This window comes from Urtica dioica, chromosome 4, assembly GCF_054948205.1.
Source record: "Urtica dioica subsp. dioica isolate 48M chromosome 4, U.dioica_male_clone48M_v1_H2, whole genome shotgun sequence".
Classification (NCBI taxonomy): Eukaryota; Viridiplantae; Streptophyta; class Magnoliopsida; order Rosales; family Urticaceae; genus Urtica; species Urtica dioica.
The window spans coordinates 7,336,992-7,355,637 of record NC_142759.1 but is presented as its reverse complement, the minus strand read 5'-3'; the positions used below and the strand labels follow the sequence as shown (position 1 = coordinate 7,355,637).

Here is an 18,646-nt window from a genome sequence, read left to right as displayed (position 1 = left end):
TTTGCTCCCTGACGTCTTGGTAGAACGCATGCGCAGTCTGATCGTAGCGAACTGTGTTCGCTCCAGGGGTCCCAACACGAGCTCTCGCAGAAACGACGCCAGTCGTTGGTCCCCGCTTCTTCCTCGGCATCTTGCATTGCTTCGATATCAGAATCTGCGGTTCCCGCTTCAGAGTTATTTTGTATAAGTTCCAAATGCTCACTGTTAACATTACATAATTAGATGTAAATCAATGAGCTAGATAATGTACATACTTAAATAAAAGATTCTCTTACATCAAACACGGATCGATTTCTGGACAATTGGTAAAAATGTACCACTCCGCCTTCTCTTTTTGGTCATCATCTAAAACTATCGGCTTCATCATCCCGTAAGGCACACAGTTTTCAGACCGAAAAACACTAAGTTCTCGCATTTGAACTACGTCGACAGTTTTCTTATCTTCGAGATACCTTGCAACAAATGTCAATGCCTCTTCAACAACATACGCTTCCGCAATAGAGCCTTCGGGTCTAGCTCTATTTCTGACAAATTGTTTTAACGTTCTAAGGTATCTCTCAATTGGGTACATCCATCGCATATGTACCGGTCCGCCACACAATGCTTCATCTGGTAGATGAATTGCCACGTGAACCATGATCGTGAAAAAAGCTAGCGGAAATATCATCTCAAGCTTACACAATATCTCAATGATTGAATCTTGCGCTTTTTCGAGATCGTCCACTCGCAGGGTTCTAGAACTGATCAACTTGAAAAAGTTGGAGAGCTCGGAGATCGTCTCTTGTATCGGTTTTGGCACAAAAGGGCGAATACCTTCAGCCAACAGCCTCTGCAGGATCACGTGACAATCGTGCAAATTCAAACCTGTGAGCTTCCCGTCAGCAGTTACATTTTTCTTCAAATTTCCAGCGAGTCCGTCTGGGAATTTAACAAATTGGAGGAACTCGGTAAAACGGTGTCTCTGCCCAAGCGTTAACGTGTACGCTGCTGGCGGTTTGTACCACCCATTCCTTTGTTGTCTCAAGTGCAGAGAAGACTTGATTTTCAAGTCCAATCTCGACTTCTCCGTATCGTAGTTCTTCTTTTCCAAGCTGAGCATCGTCCCGAGAAGATTCTCGCACACGTTCTTCTCTATATGCATGACGTCCATGTTGTGCTTCAACTCCAATTCTGACCAGTAAGACCACTTATAGAAGATGCTCTTTTTGGTCCAATTCAATTCGCACTCAGCACGTTTTCGTTTACCGATATTTTTGCCGGTTGTCGTGGAAGAAACACTAGTCAACTGATCGAGTATGTCTTGCGCAGTCAACTTGACAGGTTTCTGGCGCTTCTCGTGACGATTTACGTAGTTATGAGACTATAGTAATTGTGATTGTTCGATATGAATTGAGATTCTTATTGCTCCCGTTAAGTCAATTGGTATACTATTGACTATATGTTATCATACGTGAATTGATATTTATACGAATATACTGTATTTATTACATGATGTTTTCTAATATCAATTTTATGTTTATAATTATAATTTTATGTTTATAGTTATAAATTTATAATTTTACATATATAATATTAATCGTGTTTAAATGGCTCGTAATCGTGCTATTACTCGTAATCGTATTAATTGGATCATATTCGTGTGGGTCGTAATCGTGTTTCGTGTCGATCATTTAATAATCGTGTTAATCGGATTTTTATCGTGTTACCGTAATCGTGTCGTTTTGAACCATTATGTAATCGTGTTAGCATGTTCGATCCAATTAAGAACCGACCCATTCATTATGATTCAAATCCGCTTTAAATTGTGTCGTAACCGTTTCGTGTTTCGTGTCCGGATCAAATTGCCACCCCTAATAAAAACGCATGAAATAGAAGGAGCGAGCATAACACATGTGTCGTTAATAACAATTGATATATATGTAAACAATTAGTACAAGATCGTTGTCGGAGAAGAAAGGTAGTCGTCACAGGAGGTTGGCACCGGCGCTGAGGTTGGCACGTGGAGTGAGCCGGAGTCGCGGTGGACCTGAGAGGGTTAGTTCGAATATTTCTTGTTATTTCTGGTAGCTTGGCTTGTGGAATCTGGTTTTGGGGATTGAGAGTTCGTAATTCTGTGTTTGGATTGTAATTCTTGAGACTGATAATTAGAGCAAATCGGTTATTAATAATATAGTTGATACTGACGAAGCAGTATAAATCCGTTCTTTAATATTTCTGTCATTTCATTTTTCTTGGTTGCAAACTGTGCTTGAATTACTCTAGCAAACATTGAATCTGAAACAAAAAATTATAAAACAAGGACATAAAGTCCCAACAAAACTAACGGCAAGAACATGTACGATCGTTTTTAGCCAATTCAACCACACATAAGGTCAATTTGATCTTATCTTCGTAGATAATAACCGTTGTGCGCATTAAATGGATACCAACTTTTCAATGCAAATTGTGCAGTCAAACAAAATAAGAATGAAATAGCAAATTGAAAAGCAAAAACAACGCACGAGAAAAACAAGGGGAAATCAACAACCTCTGCTGTGTCCGAGGAGTAGGTGACCAGTCATGTGCCAACTCTCTGAGCCGCAAGAATGTGCATGAGGACAAGAAGGAGTGTGTTCTTCACTGGTTCCCAGTTGCATGTTCCAAGCTGCGTGTGGGTCCTCAGTTTTGTAACGTGTCCAAGACGCAGTCGAACATTCATATCTACTATGTGTGATACGCTTGAAATCCTGCGTATCCTCGTTCTTTTTCATGTCTGTGCTATCGATGTCGATGGTGAATATATCTCCGTAAGGCCTCACAGAATGAACGAAGAGAGGCAGAGACACCGGATCACAAGAAACCGCGGCCAGATCGGCTGTGACGACGATGCTGTCTCCGTTTGGGCTGAAGAACGGATGGTTGATGTGGCCTGCAAATCCGTCTCCACTTCGGGCCACTCTTACCACGACGTTTGGTTTCTCTACATTCACCAGATAGATGGCAAAGTGTCCAGGGTCAAGACCGTTGTCTAGGTCAGGCGTGCCCGGAGGTTTGTCTCGGGTTGACGAGAACACAATCCAATCTCCGCGAGGGGACCACTGGCAATGAGTGTCGGTCCACTCTCCGTTTGTGATCCGTGTTATCCGCTTTTCTTTTTTTCTCTTTCCGAATTCCCCTACATTAGCATCCTCCATTATGTACAGATTCTTGTGTTTCGGTCCATCCCCGGGGAAGTCTCTTGTAGATCGATAAACTAGTTTCGTCCCTGTTACATTCATTTTCGATATCCACATTGTAAATAAAGAGAATTAAAATGTTTTATCATTAATTTAAAACATTCAAAGCTAATCACTACCACATGGATTGGTGGATGGGCAGGCGTTATTAGCCTCTTTTGTGAGCCTTTCATGTGTCGGTGTAGCGTCTGAAACTTTTTTAATGACGATGATATGCACTGCGTCTTTAGCGCTGAAAGCAGGCCCTTCACATAGGTACAGGGTGTCCTTTATAGGATTTTGATTCCAAACTGGCGCAAAGAAGTTGTTGACTTTCGTCTGTATTATAATTCACCATTAGTTGCGTCTATATCGTACTTTACTTTACCGGACTAGAAGATTTAGAGTACCTTGTGAATGATACGCAAGCCCTTTTCATCGGCAACCCAAACAGATTTGAACTCATTGTCAACAAATGCGAGCTTTTTACCGTCGCTGGAAAATGTTGGAAACACTCCTGGCACTCTAAACAATCCCAGTTGAGGATCTGGAGACTTTAGCTTATGGAATTGCCTTGGGAGATCACCTCCGTTCTATAGACACATATATATGTCCAATAAATATATGTATAGATAGTTGCATTCAAGCCAGTAAGTAAAAAACAAGTAAGAATAATACCTTATCTAGAATCTCTATGTTAACACGATGGTAACCGATTCGCTTACTTCCAGTAATAGCATCGTGTATCAGAAATGGATTGTATTGGTCAGCCATCATTCCTATGGCAGCAGTGAGTTGAATTGGTTCGACTTGTTTCCCAGCTCCTGAATATTCAAATATCTCGATATGTCGATACTGATCAGCCGTACGCTTTTTGGTCATATCGTTTCTATCAAAGGCCAGGCGTATAGTGGCCACCGCGACTCTGTTCTCGTCGATCGCAGCCGGAGTTCGCGCACCAACTGCCACACCACCGATTTGGGTCGGAAGTACACGTTTGATGGATGACACGTCAGCGACAACACTGCCGCTGAGGATCTTTTGAATGTCGGCTTTGAAACGGAACACACCCCACAACGGCGGTTTCTCAGGATCGATATTGACATTTCGATGGAAAAACAAGACCGAGTCGCTCCCCCAAGACGGCCATCCGCCATTCTCCACGACCAGCTTGCGCTGCGTGGGGTTTTCGACATCGAACACGTAAATGTAAGTCCTCAGATCTTCAATCTCTCCCATCCACCCACTCTCCTCCTCTGTCCCTCTTTGGAACGATGCCACCGCTATCATTTTCCCCGATTTCGACACAGATGGGCTTAAATCAGCTTGCCCTACACATTCCAATTAGTTTCTATTTGATCATAATTAAATCCATTTTAAAGGATCGATGAAGTAATTACCTGGTGGAGTGAGGCGATCTGTTTTCCCGGTGATGAGATGGGTTCTATAAACCACAGTCCAAGGCTGTCGGCGCTTGGGGCGTGGCTCACCTATGACTATCTTGGTGGAGACATAGACGAGATAATCATCGGTGAAGCAGCCACTGTCTTCCATGCGAGCACCATTGAAGTCGGTTGTGCCGAAGATCTCAGCCAAACTAAACACTTCAACTTGGTCATTCAAGCGCAGAGCTATGTGCAGGATTTCAAGGTGGAATTCTCCTCTCTCGGAGACAAAGATAAGACCGGAGAGATGGCCTGAATCCACATCTGCAACTTTGTAGATGCCTTTAGAAGCCAACTCAGAGCGGGTAACAAGTTTCTTGAGAGAGTTGGGAGGTATGAGTGTGGCGTTGTAATTGTTAGCGAAGGTATTTTTTTCTTCTGTGATCATCGGAGTTTCATCTGCTTTGGTGATGGAATCTCCGGCAATTGGGCATGAGTATATATCCAGCGGCACCGGCGGTCTGTAAGTTTGAAAGAAGGCTATGCTACCTTTGTCCATATTATTTCCTTTTTTTCTGTGCTTCGCTATCCAACTACAGTTTATAACCCTGTTATTCGAATTGTTTTATTAATTTTATCTAGTACAAGTATCTACAACTACACGTTACAGGGTGTTCAAGTATCTACAACTACAACTGGAAGAGAGATAAATGAGATATATTCCTGTCCTTAATATATAATTTATGTTCACATTTTTGCCTTTCGTTGACTCAGAGGAACATATTATATATCTAGTTGTAATTATCTCTCTGCTTTAATTTGTATATATTAGTTTTAGAATTAATGACATTTTTGGTCCCTCAACTATGTCACCGTTAATAAGTTGCACCTTGAACAAAAAAAATTGTTTTTTTGCTCCTTCGTTATAGACAGAGTTTGACTTTTAGTCCTTCTGTTACATTTACCGTCAAAACAACCGGAAATTGAACACGTGCTCATCACGACGTGTTGGATAAAATGATTGAAATTATTAAAACGACCTTAATAATTACACTCTCTTATTATTATTATAAAACAAAAAAAAATAATAGGACAAAAAGACAAATTTCTGTCAATCCCCCATTCTTCTTCTTCTTCCGACCTTACCACCTAGACAGACCAAAAAAAAAAAACTCTTCCACAACAACAAAAAATCCAAAAAAACTCTCCACAACGACAAGAAAGCCACAACCAAAAAACTCTTCTATCTCTCTGCAATAGCGAGGAATGTTGTAACAACGCCGATCCTTCGATTCCGGTGAGTCTTCGGCGCCGAGGAAATCGGAGAGGCGAGAAGATGAAGTAAGGGTGGTGGTTCGATAATAATGGAACACGAACGAGGTTGGCTTCGGCCAAATTGACAGCCATTTCAAATCCAAATCGGCGTGCAATCTCCTCCTCCTCTTGGGCACCGAAAGCTTCAGAGCCTCGCCAAGGCCGGGGCTCTCGCTCTTCTTCGACAACAATCGCTTGCCAAACGCTAGGTACTGATTGGCGACCGTTGTGTAGTCCTCCACGGAGCCAAACAGGAGGCTCTTCGCGCGGCTCAGCAGAACCACGACACAGCTTTGGTCCGATGCCGATTCCCAGGCCGTCTGAGCCTTGGCTAAGCTCAGATCCAGAATGAGCTTCTTCTCTCCGCCGTCGGTGACCGAGCTAGCGATGATCTTAGAAATCAAATCCGCAGCCCTCTCAAAGCACGTCGCGGCGAACTCAAACCGGCGGAGATCGTGCCAAATCATGCCAGTCTTGTGGTCGAACTGCGCGGCCTTGATCTCCGGCGAAGGAACTCTGACAACTACCCCAGCGACATAGAGGATATCCGCCGTGGCGGAGCCTCTGGTGGTCTTCATCGGACACCGAGTCTCGGAATTCGTAGATGAAGAAGAGATGGAGAGTTTATTATTTTAATTCTTATTTTTTTTATTTTATGTAATTTAATTTTATTATAAAATTACAATTTTGCCACTCTTTGAAAGTCAGGTGATAAGTATATGACTTAGTTCACGGTTGTTTTGACGGTAAATGTATCAGAATGATTAAAAGTCAAACTCTGTCTATAACGAAGGAGCAAAAAAGCAGTTTTTTTTGTTTAAGGTGCAACTTGTTAATGGTGACATAATTGAGGACCAAAAATTTCATTTATTCTTAGTTTTATCTTCTATGGAGAGAATAAAGAAATAACGGTGCTAATCACATCATCAAATGAGAAGATAAAGGGTTAGCTCAATGGTCAGCTGTCTTACCTTTCAAATAAGAAGACTAAGTTCGAGAGTCACCGAAAAAAAATAAAAATGATTTAAAAAAAATTAGAAAAAGTTTAAATTTTCTTGAAGGCTAGTGTAATTATTAAATGATGGGCATCTGACATTTGTATCAGTAATTTGAACTCATTTTTCTGAAATCAACTAAAACCTAACATTTGACATTTCTATTAATAAACAGGGGAGATAATTTTTTATTATAAAATTACACTATACTATTTCTCTCATTTTTCATACCCTGTGTTTTAGTGAAATGTCGAGTTTAACCTTCGGTTTTCAAAAATGTCGAGTTCATACCCCCTGTTTAACTAATTAAATGACGAAAGTATACCATCTGTTTAACTAAAATGACGAAATTATACCCTGAAATAGACAACAGTGTCACAAATATTCTTTTTATTAACTTTTCATTGACGTTGACTATAATATTTATAATATAAACACCAATTATCTTTATTCATTCGCGTCATATATGTAATTTATTTAAAAACTAAAAAATAAACAACAGTCTCTTAATCGTGAAGAACACAGAAAGAGACAAGGGGTAAACATCGATAGTTGATAGTCATCAAAATCGCATATTCGAACAGAGAATCCAAGATTTAGAGTTATAATTCGAACACGGAATGAAGTCATTTCTTAGGCGGTATGAGTTTTATTATTTAATTTCAATTTACGGCTATTTTTATTTCAAAATTGAGAATTTGGAAATTAGGGTACTGATTTAGATTTGATTCGGTTTTTCTTATATAAGAGTTAATATCAATGAAAGGGAGATTTGTGACGCTGTTATTCATTTCAGGGTATAATTTCGTCATTTTAGTTAAACAGAGGGTATGAACTCGACATTTTTGAAAACTGAGGGTTAAACTCGACATTTCACTAAAACACAGGGTATAAATGTGTTATTTTCCCTTGTTTTTAATATGTTTTCTTTAGTTTATTTCTTCACGGTTGGTTCTCTCTCCAGCACTCATCCCCCGTCCTTCTCTCACGATTTAAGCGGAGTTTGGTGATTTTGAAAGTCAAATAAGCGGTTTATTTTATATATTTAATATTTTAAGTGGTTGTTAATAAGGGTAATTATGTCAAATCTATCTTGTTTAATGGCTATTAATTTTCAACACTTAACTTTCAATTTAACTAGTTGACTAGAGTGCATATTTTTAGTTATGGGTTATGAATTGATTAGATGAGCTAATATTTAAATATTTAGTGTAAAAATTACACCATTTGTGAAATTTTAGTGATACCATTAGAGCAACACAACTTCAATTATAGAGATTTAGAGTTCTTCAATATTTATTTTTCTTCGAGAAGATGATAAAAAAGATACTAAAATATTTTCCAATTTTATCAAATAAGCTAAGTATAATATAATGATCTAACGACAATTAAAAACGTCTAACGAAAGTTAAATCATGTTGGATCGTTAAGAGTAATATTTGTTCTCCTGATATGCTTTAAGACTATACTTAGGTTATCCAAGTTTGTATATAGATTTTAAGTTACTAAGTTGCTGGATTTTGTTGAAAAGAAGATGTTAGTTTTTGTTTAAAAAGATTAAAATGCTCTAAAATTAATTATTCGATGATGACAAATTTATTGGTAGATTAATTTATGGTAGTAGTTGACAAATAAGCTAGTAGTTGAATGACGAAATAACGATTTATATTTGGGAAGTAGGAGAGGATAGTGTGGTTCCTTTTCCCGATAGACAATGACGAAACACAGCACAGTCATCCTTTACGTGGTGATGACCTAGGACCGCCATCAACGCGTCTACGGAATCTCATTCCAAATTCCAATATCCCAAGGCCATATATATTATATATAGTCACATATATATTTATTGGATTGAGCTCTACATCAGCTCTCTCTCATTTATCTCCGCTAAAAAGGTACGACAACAGACCTCTCTTTTAATCTTTCTCAGTTTATTTAATGAAATATCTGATCTCGACTTGTGATTGCGACTCCAAATACGGATAAGGGTCCGTTTGTCACAGCTTTGTTTTTTAAGAAAGTGTTTTTAGTTTTTGTTTTTTATAAAAACTGTTTTTTTATAAACTGTTAGGTGTTTGGTAAACTGTTTATAAAATATTTGTTGCTGATAACAAAAGCTGATTTAGCGTTTGTTAAAATATTGTATACCCTTTGTGTTTTCTCGGAAATATTTTTCACCATATTCTCTCATCCTACTTTGGTGAAACTTGTTCCCGGTCGATTTCCAGCTTCAATCTCCGCAATACATACGTCGCATAAGATTTCAATTGCATCATTATCTCATACTGCTTTTGTTCGAGGTCGTGTATCTTGATTTTTAGTCATCTACAAGTATACATTTAATTCAAATAAATTTTTACTACAGTAGTTAAATAAAATTTAAAAAATGAATTATTTCTACCATATAACCCTAGGACCTAGGTGTTATAAATCGTGAGATTATTATCATATTTACACAAGCATTCGACATTTATCAAGTAAAACTATTTTTAGGTAAAAAAAAAAAATCAAAATTACAAAAATGTACCCAAAAAAAAAAATATATAACCAATATTGTGCTGGATTTTTTTTTAATAAATAGTTAAAGTTTCACTCGTTGCTCATTGTGCTGATTGCACACTTAAGTATAGGATAAATATTTCAGCTCAATGTTTACAAATAACTAAAAATTATTAAATTACTAGAACAAATTAGAAATCAGGAGTCATTAAAAATCCATAACATTTTCTTTTTCTTCTTTTAGTTTAGTTGTATGTCTGCAAATAACTAAAAATTATTTTATGTATCTCATAATATATATTTCAAACGTAAAGTAGCATTAGAATCCGATTGAATCTATCAATGGAAACCAAAACCGCCTAGAACATTGCTCGTCGTTACAAAATAGTCATTTGGTGGTGAGACTTATTTTTGTAAGTCTATAATCATACAAGTCTATACTTATTTTTGAAATTATGACTTGCATTTAATATAAAATCATTTTAAAAGAACCAAATTTTTGGGACAAAATGTAACAGGATATACACCGGTTAACCCCCTTTACTTAACTCACTCGGTGGTGTGGTGAGACTAACCCAAGTTAATTTTTTTCTTCCTCAACATTTCAAAACCTCGCGACATTTTTTTAGAGAGAGAGAGCGAGCGAGCGTGTAGAACGCCGGGGAAACGAGGGCTGTGAGCTGATTTTTTCTTCAAATCCGTTGTGCTCGAGGTAGATTTTCAAATAATTGAGCTGATTTATAAGTGGGGGGTTTTTGATTTCTAGGTTTTCTGGTTTTGGGGTTTCAAAATTGGGGGTTTTTGTTCTGTTCTTCCTCAAACCGATTGATTCATTCGTATCTTGAAACATTTAGTTCAAATTTTGATTACGACGCCTGGATTTTGAGCTTCGGGATTATTTTTTTTAGGGTTTTGAGCTTTTTTTTTTGTTTCGACATTGAGATCGGCTTCAGAGTATCAGAATAGGAGGTCGTCGTGGATTAGGGTTTGCCTCGGGACGACGCAGAAGAGGTGGACGAGGCGCACGGCGGCGGCGCCAAGGTGGTCGGCGACACCGAGCGGGCGAAGAAACGCCTCGAGCGACGGAAGACGTGGGTCCAGTTTCTCGAGCTCGCCGCGGATGAATGGTCGGGCTGACAGACTTCTATTCATACCGAATAACAACTAGGTTTGTTTTATTTCTTCATTTTTTGACTTTGATGTCTACTACTCAGAGTATTTAGAAACACAAACAAAAAAAAGACTAACCTTAAATCTTTTCAGTTTCTTCCCCGAACCTTGTGTAGAGTGTGTGTTCAGAGGTTGTAGAGAGATCTGCTTCAAAGTCGTCCCTGCTTATAGGTTTGATTTTTTAATATGAAACCGTGTATATTCTGAATGATTTTGATAAAAATCTGTTGATTTATTTATATACTTAATCTGAATGATTCTGTTTAGAAATTTTAGGAGAAATTTGTTTCGATTATTAAAGTTTGCAGACTTTGGTTTGTACGTAAGTCTCAAGAGTCTGTTTGTTAGAGAGTTTTTAGGATATAATTTCGGGATTTAAAAAATAACAGAGGATATAACAGTAATTGTATTCAGGAACTAAAATCGCTTTTACAGAAAGCTGAGATTCCTAGCTTTGCGATTCGTAGTACAATTTGTAAAATCGTTTTTCAAGTTTTTACTAAAAACTGTGTTACCAAACAGGTGGATTGCAGTTTGGTTTTTACTAAAAGCAAAAACAGGCTTAAGAAAGCTGTGCCAAACACGCCCCTTTCAAATTCTGCTTGTTTTGTAACAGTTGACTTTATCTTTTTGCAGTTTAATTCCGTTGCACCATTTTTCGTTTCTTTCTTTGTGTTCTTTCGAATCAGAAACGATTTTATCTAGGGTTTAGGGTAATGAAATAACTCTCATAAATTTTTAGGATAAAAATATATTAAAATTTATGAAAAATAGACGAAAAGTGTAAAATAGTTTTTTTTTTTTTTGGGAGCTAAAACCTCCTCTGATGGCTTCGTCCGTATTTTCAATTTTAAACTCTTGGTTTCAGTTGTATCAAGAAGATGGAAGGTGGTAACGACAAGCGCGGTCACCATAATAACAATATACGTTTCGGGCAGGGTGCACACGTGCAGCACCGGGAGGCCATCCTCCACCACCGCGTCTCGATCCAAACTACCCTCATCACCAAGTGTGCCCCCCACACACACCACAACCAAACTACCCACATCACCAAGTGTGCCCCCCACACACACCGCAACCAAACTACCCTCATTACCAAGTGTGCCCCCCACACACAGCGCAACCAAACTACCCACATCACCAAGTGTGCCCCCCACACACAGCGCAACCAAACTACCCTCATTACCAAGTGTGCCCCCCACACACAGCGCAACCAAACTACCCTCATTACCAAGTGTGCCCCCCACACACACCGCAACCAAACTACCCACATCACCAAGTGTGCCCCCCACACACAGCGCAACCAAACTACCCTCATTACCAAGTGTGCCCCCCACACACACCGCAACCAAACTACCCTCATTACCAAGTGTGCCCCCCCCACACAGCGCAACCAAACTACCCTCATTACCAAGTGTGCCCCCCACACACACCGCAACCAAACTACCCTCATCACCAAGTGTGCCCCCCACACACACCGCAACCAAACTACCCTCATCACCAAGTGTGCCCCCCACACACACCGCAACCAAACTACCCTCATCACCAAGGGGGCCATCATGGGGGTCACCCGCTGCTCCTCGACTCACCAACCCGGTACATTTCTCATTACGGATTTAAAAAACTCGATTCTATGAGCTTTAATCGGTACTTCCTCAGATTCTTGGTGAAGTTTTAATCATGTGTAATTATTTTTAATCTTTGAGGAGACCACATAGAAGAAAAAAAAGAAAAGAAATACTAGATATTGTTAAGATCATGGGCTGCTTGCCTTTTAATAATTTGATTCCGGAATGAATCCCATGATTCTTATAAGGGTTTCAGAGGCTAATTTTCTCTAAAAATGTATGTATTACAGTCATAATTTGTCATGAATTCCATATATATTTAACATGTTTATAAGATCATGAAGTACTTTCTAACTTTAATTGGTTTTGAGATCAGTAGCTCATGGTCTTGTATTTTTCATGTGATTTCATTTTCAGTTTTCTTATAAGTGTTGCGCTAACGTAGTGTGCACTGTCTATGTAGGGCACGGAGGAGGCAAGTGCAAGAAATAGAAGTGATTCGGATCTCTTTCACTCAGCCCTGAGACCAACCCCTGTTTGTTTCCTGCTTTGATTTCCCCTAATAAAGTTTCTTTTTATTACAATGACACTCTCTGTGTATGCTTACTATTGGGTGTCAAATGAAAAATTTCATGTAGATTTTTATGTTTTTTAATTGATGTTCGAAATGATGATGATTTCTATTTTAATTGCATTGTTTTTTTTTTTCTTTAAGTATCAGCTATCAATAATACATTTTATTTTCATTGCGGCATATTTTTCAACTAATTACATTTGGCACTGCGGTTTTTTAACTAGACAAAGTCCGCGGTAGAACATGAAATTATTGCAAAAACTGGTGAATACAACCTAGTATAATTAAGATGCTTGTTAATTCATTTGTGGCATGAATTTTTGTTTTGGAAAAATATTATGTTGTTCAAGACTTGACAGAACAGTTTGTTCAAGACAATTTTGTCACTATTTGTTATGTGTTCTTTCTTGCGCGAATCAAACTAAATATAGTTATATTTTAGATCCGATTTTAATAATGCAGATACAATCTAATTTGTTTACCCGATCTTTAGATTCACGAAACATTCGTTTATCAATCCCTTTTAGGATTTTGAAGATTGAACTATTAATTTTTTAACCGATTTTTTTTTTACTCGTTCTTCTAGTTTTGTTCTTCAATGAAAACCAAGTGAGAGAGATACGTTTCAATCTTTGTGCGCATCGTATTGGCAGAAACTTGAGTGTAGTGTGTTTTTGCATCTATCGCTTTTGGTTGGAGAGAGAGAGAGAGAGAGAGAGAGAGAGAGAGAGGAGTTTAGATTACATTTCATTAGAAGTTAGAGGTGATGGCTGCTTGAGTCCTTGTACCTCTAATCATTTCATTGAGAGTCTGCAAGTTTAAGTCTTTGTACCTCTAATCATTATATTGAATTATTTTTCACCACCGGCTAGACACCGCCTTTGATTAGATGCTTTATCAGTGTATTGGGCAAGTACGGATTTAAATGAGGCTCAGTATGCACTATTCCAATAAATAAGAATCCATTTTCTGAATGAACATGTTAGTTCCTATATGGCATGGGCTATTTGGCAAAACAATTGTGTTAAAATTGTTCGAGCGAAGTTGTAAGAAGATGTTTAAGACCCGGGTTACTTGTTCTACACTGTTCTCTCGCGCGAATTAAAACTGGAAACTTCCTGTTTTCAGTTTAGAACATATTGGACATATATTATATATCGGATATTTACTTTCCGATTCTTAGAGATTCGCGTGAAATTTGAGGCTTGATCTAATAAAGCTCATTTGGGGTCGAATTATGTCAAGTGTCTCTTTTGTTAGGTAAATCACGGCGCTTTATACTGTTAGCTAGTCTCTCTACTCTGGAGATCTTCATCGACAACTAGCTATTGCTGCTTGCAATTTTCCGAGTCATTCCTCGATCAGAGTTTGTGAGTGTGTGTACGTGTTTGCATTAATGTGCTTGATAATCGTCGGGAGATGATTGGGTGAAACATAGAGAGTGAATCTCTAATCTGAGGGGATCTTAGATCTACATTCATTGGAGATGTCAAAGACGACGGTGTTTGCAAAATGGAGTTTTGTCAAACTTAATATCATATTTCTTTGACGATTGATTATAGTGAATTGTTTGCACCCGGACGTATCAGTCTCTCTGAATAGATTGTTTATACTGAACATGATTACCAATTCTTGTGTGTCCTTATTGCTTCATGTTTGATTGTTTGTATATTTATCACCTTGATTAAAATTGTTACCAATCAATTGTTCCACACGCTAGTTGAACAAAAATCTTAATCACGTGAAGTAATTTCATAACAGATCTTGGCTTTCGTGTTTTGGTGAATCTTCCCTTTCAAAGACCTATATTGTGTTGAAATTTCCGTTTTTTACGATCCCGAAGAGTTCATCCATATCAATGAAATAATGAGAACTCACTTATCCTACGCTCATTCAACAATAAATAATACTGACATCAATGGCTATTTCTATGCGGGTGTTAGCAAAAAGAGATTAGATTATTTCGGTAAATACATTGAATCCACTCCAATTCTTTTACCCATTAACATATCTTATAAGATTTCACAAAATTCTTTTACTATGCAATATATTGCACTACTTGCTCTATCACAGGAAGCTAAATATGTGCTAGCTTGTTTGTATATTCAATATCTGAAACCCGTTCGAAATGCCAGGTTACTAATTAATTGGTTGTAGAGTTTTGCATTCATTTGTACATAATAATAACCCCTTGTGTGCATGAAATGAATAACACTTTTCACTGCCAGCTTGTTTTCTCCTATTTTCTAATAACATATAAGTGAATCAAAGCTCTGTATTTTAAACGAACCAGTGAATCACAAAAACAAGACACATTGAAGGTAATAAACCGGCAATGAAACAAAATAAAGATTGAAATAATTATAAAATAAAAAAAAATGAAATTCAAATTGCAACAGGTGATGTTGAAAAACAGAAACGGTGAGTGAACTTCCAACATGCACTGAAACAAAATAAGAGTGAAATAGCAGGAAAAAAAAACATTGAAATTAAAACTGCAACAAGAGATATTGAGAAGCAAAACGCATTGAAATTGGCAGCACACAAGAAAAACAAAGGGAAATCAACAACATCTGTTATGTCCGAGGACTAGGTGACCAGTCATGTGCCAACTCTCTGCTCCACCAGCGTGTGCATAAGGGCATGCAGGTACGTGTCCTTCGCTGGTTCCCGGAAGGTGTTTCATGTTCCAGGCTGTGCTTGGGTCCGTAGCTGGGTAATCTGTCCAAGACGCAGTTGAACATTCGTATCTACTATGCGTAATCCGCGTTAGATTCTCCGTATCCTCGTTCTTTTTCATGTCGGTGTTGTCGATGTCGATGGTGAATATATCTCCGTAAGGCCTCACGGAGTGCACGAACAGAGGCAGAGACACCGGATCACAAGAAACCGCAGCCAGATCTGAAGCCACAACGATGCTGTCTCCGCGGGGGCTGAAGCACGGATGGTTGACGTGGCCTGCAAATCCGTCTCCACTTCGGGCCACTCTCACCACGACGTTTGGTTTCTCTACATTCACCAGATAGATGACAAAGTGTCCAGGGTCAAGACCGTTGTCTAGGTCTGGTGTGCCCGGAGGCTTGTCTCGGGTTGACGAGAACACAATCCAATCTCCGCGAGGGGACCACTGGCAATGAGTGTCGGTCCACTCTCCATTTGTGATCCGTGTTATCCGCTTTTCTTTTTTTTTCTTTCCGAATTCTCCTACCTCAGCATCCTCCATTATATACAGATTCTTGTGTTTCGGTCCATTTCCGGGAAAGTCTCTTGTAGATCGATAAACTAGTTTTGTCCCTGTTACAGCATTCATTTTCGATATCCACATTGTTAGTAAAAAAAAAAAAGAGAATTTATACATGTGTAAATATCAGAGTTCCATTTCAAGATCGAATGACAATGAGAGGAGTAATCAGTGACCTTTATAAACTCATGTAAGTTTCCATCTCTTTTCAATGTGAGATTCGAACAAAACATATTTATTATAAATTTAACTCAATCAAACTAATCAATTACCAGCTGGGTTGGAGGATGGGAAGGCATTATTGGCGTCTTTTGTGAGTGTTACGTGATCGGGTTTTCCTTTTCCAGACACATTCTTAATGGCGATGATATGCACGACGTTTGTAGCACTGAAAGCAGGCCCTTCACATACATACAATATATCCTTGCCTTTATTCCAAACTGGCCCGAAGAAGGTGTTGACGTTCGACTATATATCATAACAAATATTTAGCAATATAAGTAAAAAAAAAAAAACATAAGCATTTGCATTTTAGTCAATATTTTGTAAATTTTTCGTAAATAGTCAAAAATATGACATAACTATTATTTACACATATTTACTAGAAATTTACTTTACGTAAATAGAATTACGTGACTATTTACCAAAAATTAACAAAACGTTGGCTATTTAAAAATTTATAATGTTTCATGTAACTAGGTAACCACTGACCCATATCATAACTCACAATTAGTTTGGTCTATATCCTACTATAATGGACTAGAAGATTTAGAGTACCTTGTGAACAACATGCAAGCCATTTTTATCGGCAACCCAAACAGACTTGAATTCATTGTCAACGAATGCGAGCTTTGAACCGTCTCTGGAAAATGTGGGAAACACTCCCGACACTCTAAACAATCCCAATTTTGGATCTGGAGACTCTAGCTTATGGAACTGCCTTGGGAGATCACCTCCAGTCTATATACACATATGTCAAATTGCAGTTTACGTAAATCGATTAAAAGTGATAATAATACCTTATCGAGAATGTCCATGTTGACACGGTGATAACCGATTCGGTCACTCCCATGAATCACAAACGGATTGTAGTGGTCAGCCATCATTCCTATCGCAGCAGTGATTTGAATTGGCTCCACCTGATTTCCAGCTTCTGAATATTCGAATATCTCGATTTGTCGATACTGATTAGCCGTGCGTGGATTCACCAAATCGTTTCTGTCGAAAGCCAAGCGAATAGTGGCCACTGCGACTCTGTTCTCGTCGATCGCAGCCGGAGTTCGCGCACCGACTGCCACGCCATCGATTTTGGTGGGAAGTACACGTTGGATGGATGACACGTCAGCAACAACACCGTTGTTGATGATTTTTTGAATGTCGGCTTTGAATCGGAACACACCCCACAACGGCGGTTTCTTAGGATCGGTATTGACGTTTCGATGGAAAAACAAGACCGAGTCGCTCCCCCAAGTTGGCCAGCCGCCATTTTCCACGACCAGCTTGCGTTGTGTGGGGTTTTCGACATCGAACACGTAAATGTAAGTCCTCAGATCTTCAATCTCTCCCATCCACCCACTCTCTTCCTCTGTCCTTCTCTGGAACGACGCCACGGCTATCATTTTCCCCGATTTCGACACCGAAGGGCTTAAATCAGCTTGCCCTGTTTCAGAAACACACATACATATTCAAATCAGTTTCTATTATTACTCTGTCACACACACCAACCAAACAAAAAAATAATAAATCAAGTTGTTACCTGGTGGAGTGAGGCGATCTGTTTTTCCGGTGATAAGATGGGTTCTATAAACCACAGTCCAAGGCTGACGGCGCTTGGGGCGTGGCTCACCGATGACTATCTTGGTCGAGACATAAACGAGATAGTCATCGGTGAAGCAACCACTGTCTTCCATGCGAGTACCATTGAAGTCAGTTGTGCCAAAGATCTCAGCCAAACTAAACACTTCGACTTTGTCATTCAAGCGCAGAGCTATATGCAGGATTTCAAGCTGGAATTCGCCTCTCTCGGAGGCAAAAATGAGACCCGAGAGACGGCCTGAATCTACATCTGCAACTTTGTAGATGCCTTTAGAAGCCAACTCAGAGCGGGTAACAAGTTTCCTGAGAGGGTTGGGAGGAATGAGTGCGCCGTTGTAATTGTAAGCCATGGTGTTAATTTCACCGGGGATCATCAAAACCTCATCTGCTTTGGTGATGTAAGCTCCGGTGGCTGGACATGAGTAAATGTCCAACGGCACCGGAGATCTGTAAGTTGGAAAGAAGGCAATGCTACCTTTGTCCATCTTAGATTTTCTTTTCTCTCTGTTTTGCTATCTAGCTATAGATTGCTGCATTTAATAGAGATTACAAAACACTATCCCTGTTATTCAAATTGCTTGATTAAATTATAAAAAAAATTATGGTAACTAGGCCGCTTAGACGTTTAGAATTGTTATATAGTCAACGTTTGGTAAATAACTATTAACATGATGTATTATTTCTAATTTTCCATTTTATTGAAATAAAATGGTGGGATGTTTACGTTAATATTTTTTTTTTAAGTTTAAATTAAACGCGTAAATACGTGGATGCGACTATTTACTAAATATTTATGAAACTCAAAGTATAAATATCATTATATATCTAATAGACTCTCAAATTATTTAGACACCTCTGTGTCCAAATAGCCACAAATGAATAGAAAAGTTC

At 38.6% G+C, this 18,646-nt stretch overlaps 2 protein-coding genes and 1 long non-coding RNA gene across 6 annotated transcripts; 1 reads left to right on the top strand and 2 right to left on the bottom strand.

The window, feature by feature from the left end:
- Positions 1 to 2,330: 2,330 nt before the first annotated feature.
- LOC149399906 (uncharacterized) lies at positions 2,331 to 5,155 on the bottom strand. Its single transcript, XM_089612797.1, has 5 exons — positions 4,595 to 5,155; positions 3,873 to 4,525; positions 3,605 to 3,787; positions 3,335 to 3,533; positions 2,331 to 3,244 (listed from the first exon to the last, which is right to left on the bottom strand). Exons 1-5 carry the CDS (start codon positions 5,136 to 5,138, stop codon positions 2,520 to 2,522), a joined length of 2,304 nt encoding a protein of 767 aa, XP_089468923.1. The 5' UTR covers positions 5,139 to 5,155; the 3' UTR covers positions 2,331 to 2,519.
- Positions 5,156 to 9,943: 4,788 nt separating this feature from the next.
- On the top strand, positions 9,944 to 12,871 carry LOC149399905 (uncharacterized). 4 transcript variants are annotated; one of them, XR_016296826.1, is made up of 5 exons: positions 9,944 to 10,099; positions 10,341 to 10,555; positions 10,651 to 10,728; positions 11,426 to 12,153; positions 12,589 to 12,871. It is a non-coding gene; the product is annotated as an uncharacterized LOC149399905 (long non-coding RNA). The 4 variants fall into 4 exon arrangements; XR_016296824.1 differs by having other exon boundaries at positions 9,946 to 10,099; positions 10,296 to 10,555; XR_016296825.1 differs by having other exon boundaries at positions 9,952 to 10,099; positions 10,330 to 10,555.
- Positions 12,872 to 14,998: 2,127 nt separating this feature from the next.
- Positions 14,999 to 18,260, bottom strand: LOC149399904 (uncharacterized). The gene is made up of 5 exons (XM_089612800.1): positions 17,697 to 18,260; positions 16,960 to 17,600; positions 16,718 to 16,900; positions 16,213 to 16,408; positions 14,999 to 15,993 (listed from the first exon to the last, which is right to left on the bottom strand). The coding sequence occupies exons 1-5, from the start codon at positions 18,238 to 18,240 to the stop codon at positions 15,263 to 15,265; spliced, it is 2,295 nt and encodes a 764-aa protein (XP_089468926.1). The 5' UTR covers positions 18,241 to 18,260; the 3' UTR covers positions 14,999 to 15,262.
- Positions 18,261 to 18,646: the final 386 nt, after the last annotated feature.

Coding starts and splice junctions, on each gene's coding strand:
- LOC149399904 (XM_089612800.1), bottom strand. CDS start 18,240: ATGGACAAAGGTAGCATTGCCTTCTTTCCAACTTACAGATCTCCGGTG. Junction 16,409..16,717: donor GCTTGCATGTTGTTCACAAG/GTACTCTAAATC, acceptor TATGATATATAG/TCGAACGTCAACACCTTCTT. Junction 15,994..16,212: donor CCCATCCTCCAACCCAGCTG/GTAATTGATTAG, acceptor ATGCTGTAACAG/GGACAAAACTAGTTTATCGA.
- LOC149399906 (XM_089612797.1), bottom strand. CDS start 5,138: ATGGACAAAGGTAGCATAGCCTTCTTTCAAACTTACAGACCGCCGGTG. Junction 4,526..4,594: donor AGATCGCCTCACTCCACCAG/GTAATTACTTCA, acceptor TGGAATGTGTAG/GGCAAGCTGATTTAAGCCCA. Junction 3,534..3,604: donor GCTTGCGTATCATTCACAAG/GTACTCTAAATC, acceptor ATTATAATACAG/ACGAAAGTCAACAACTTCTT.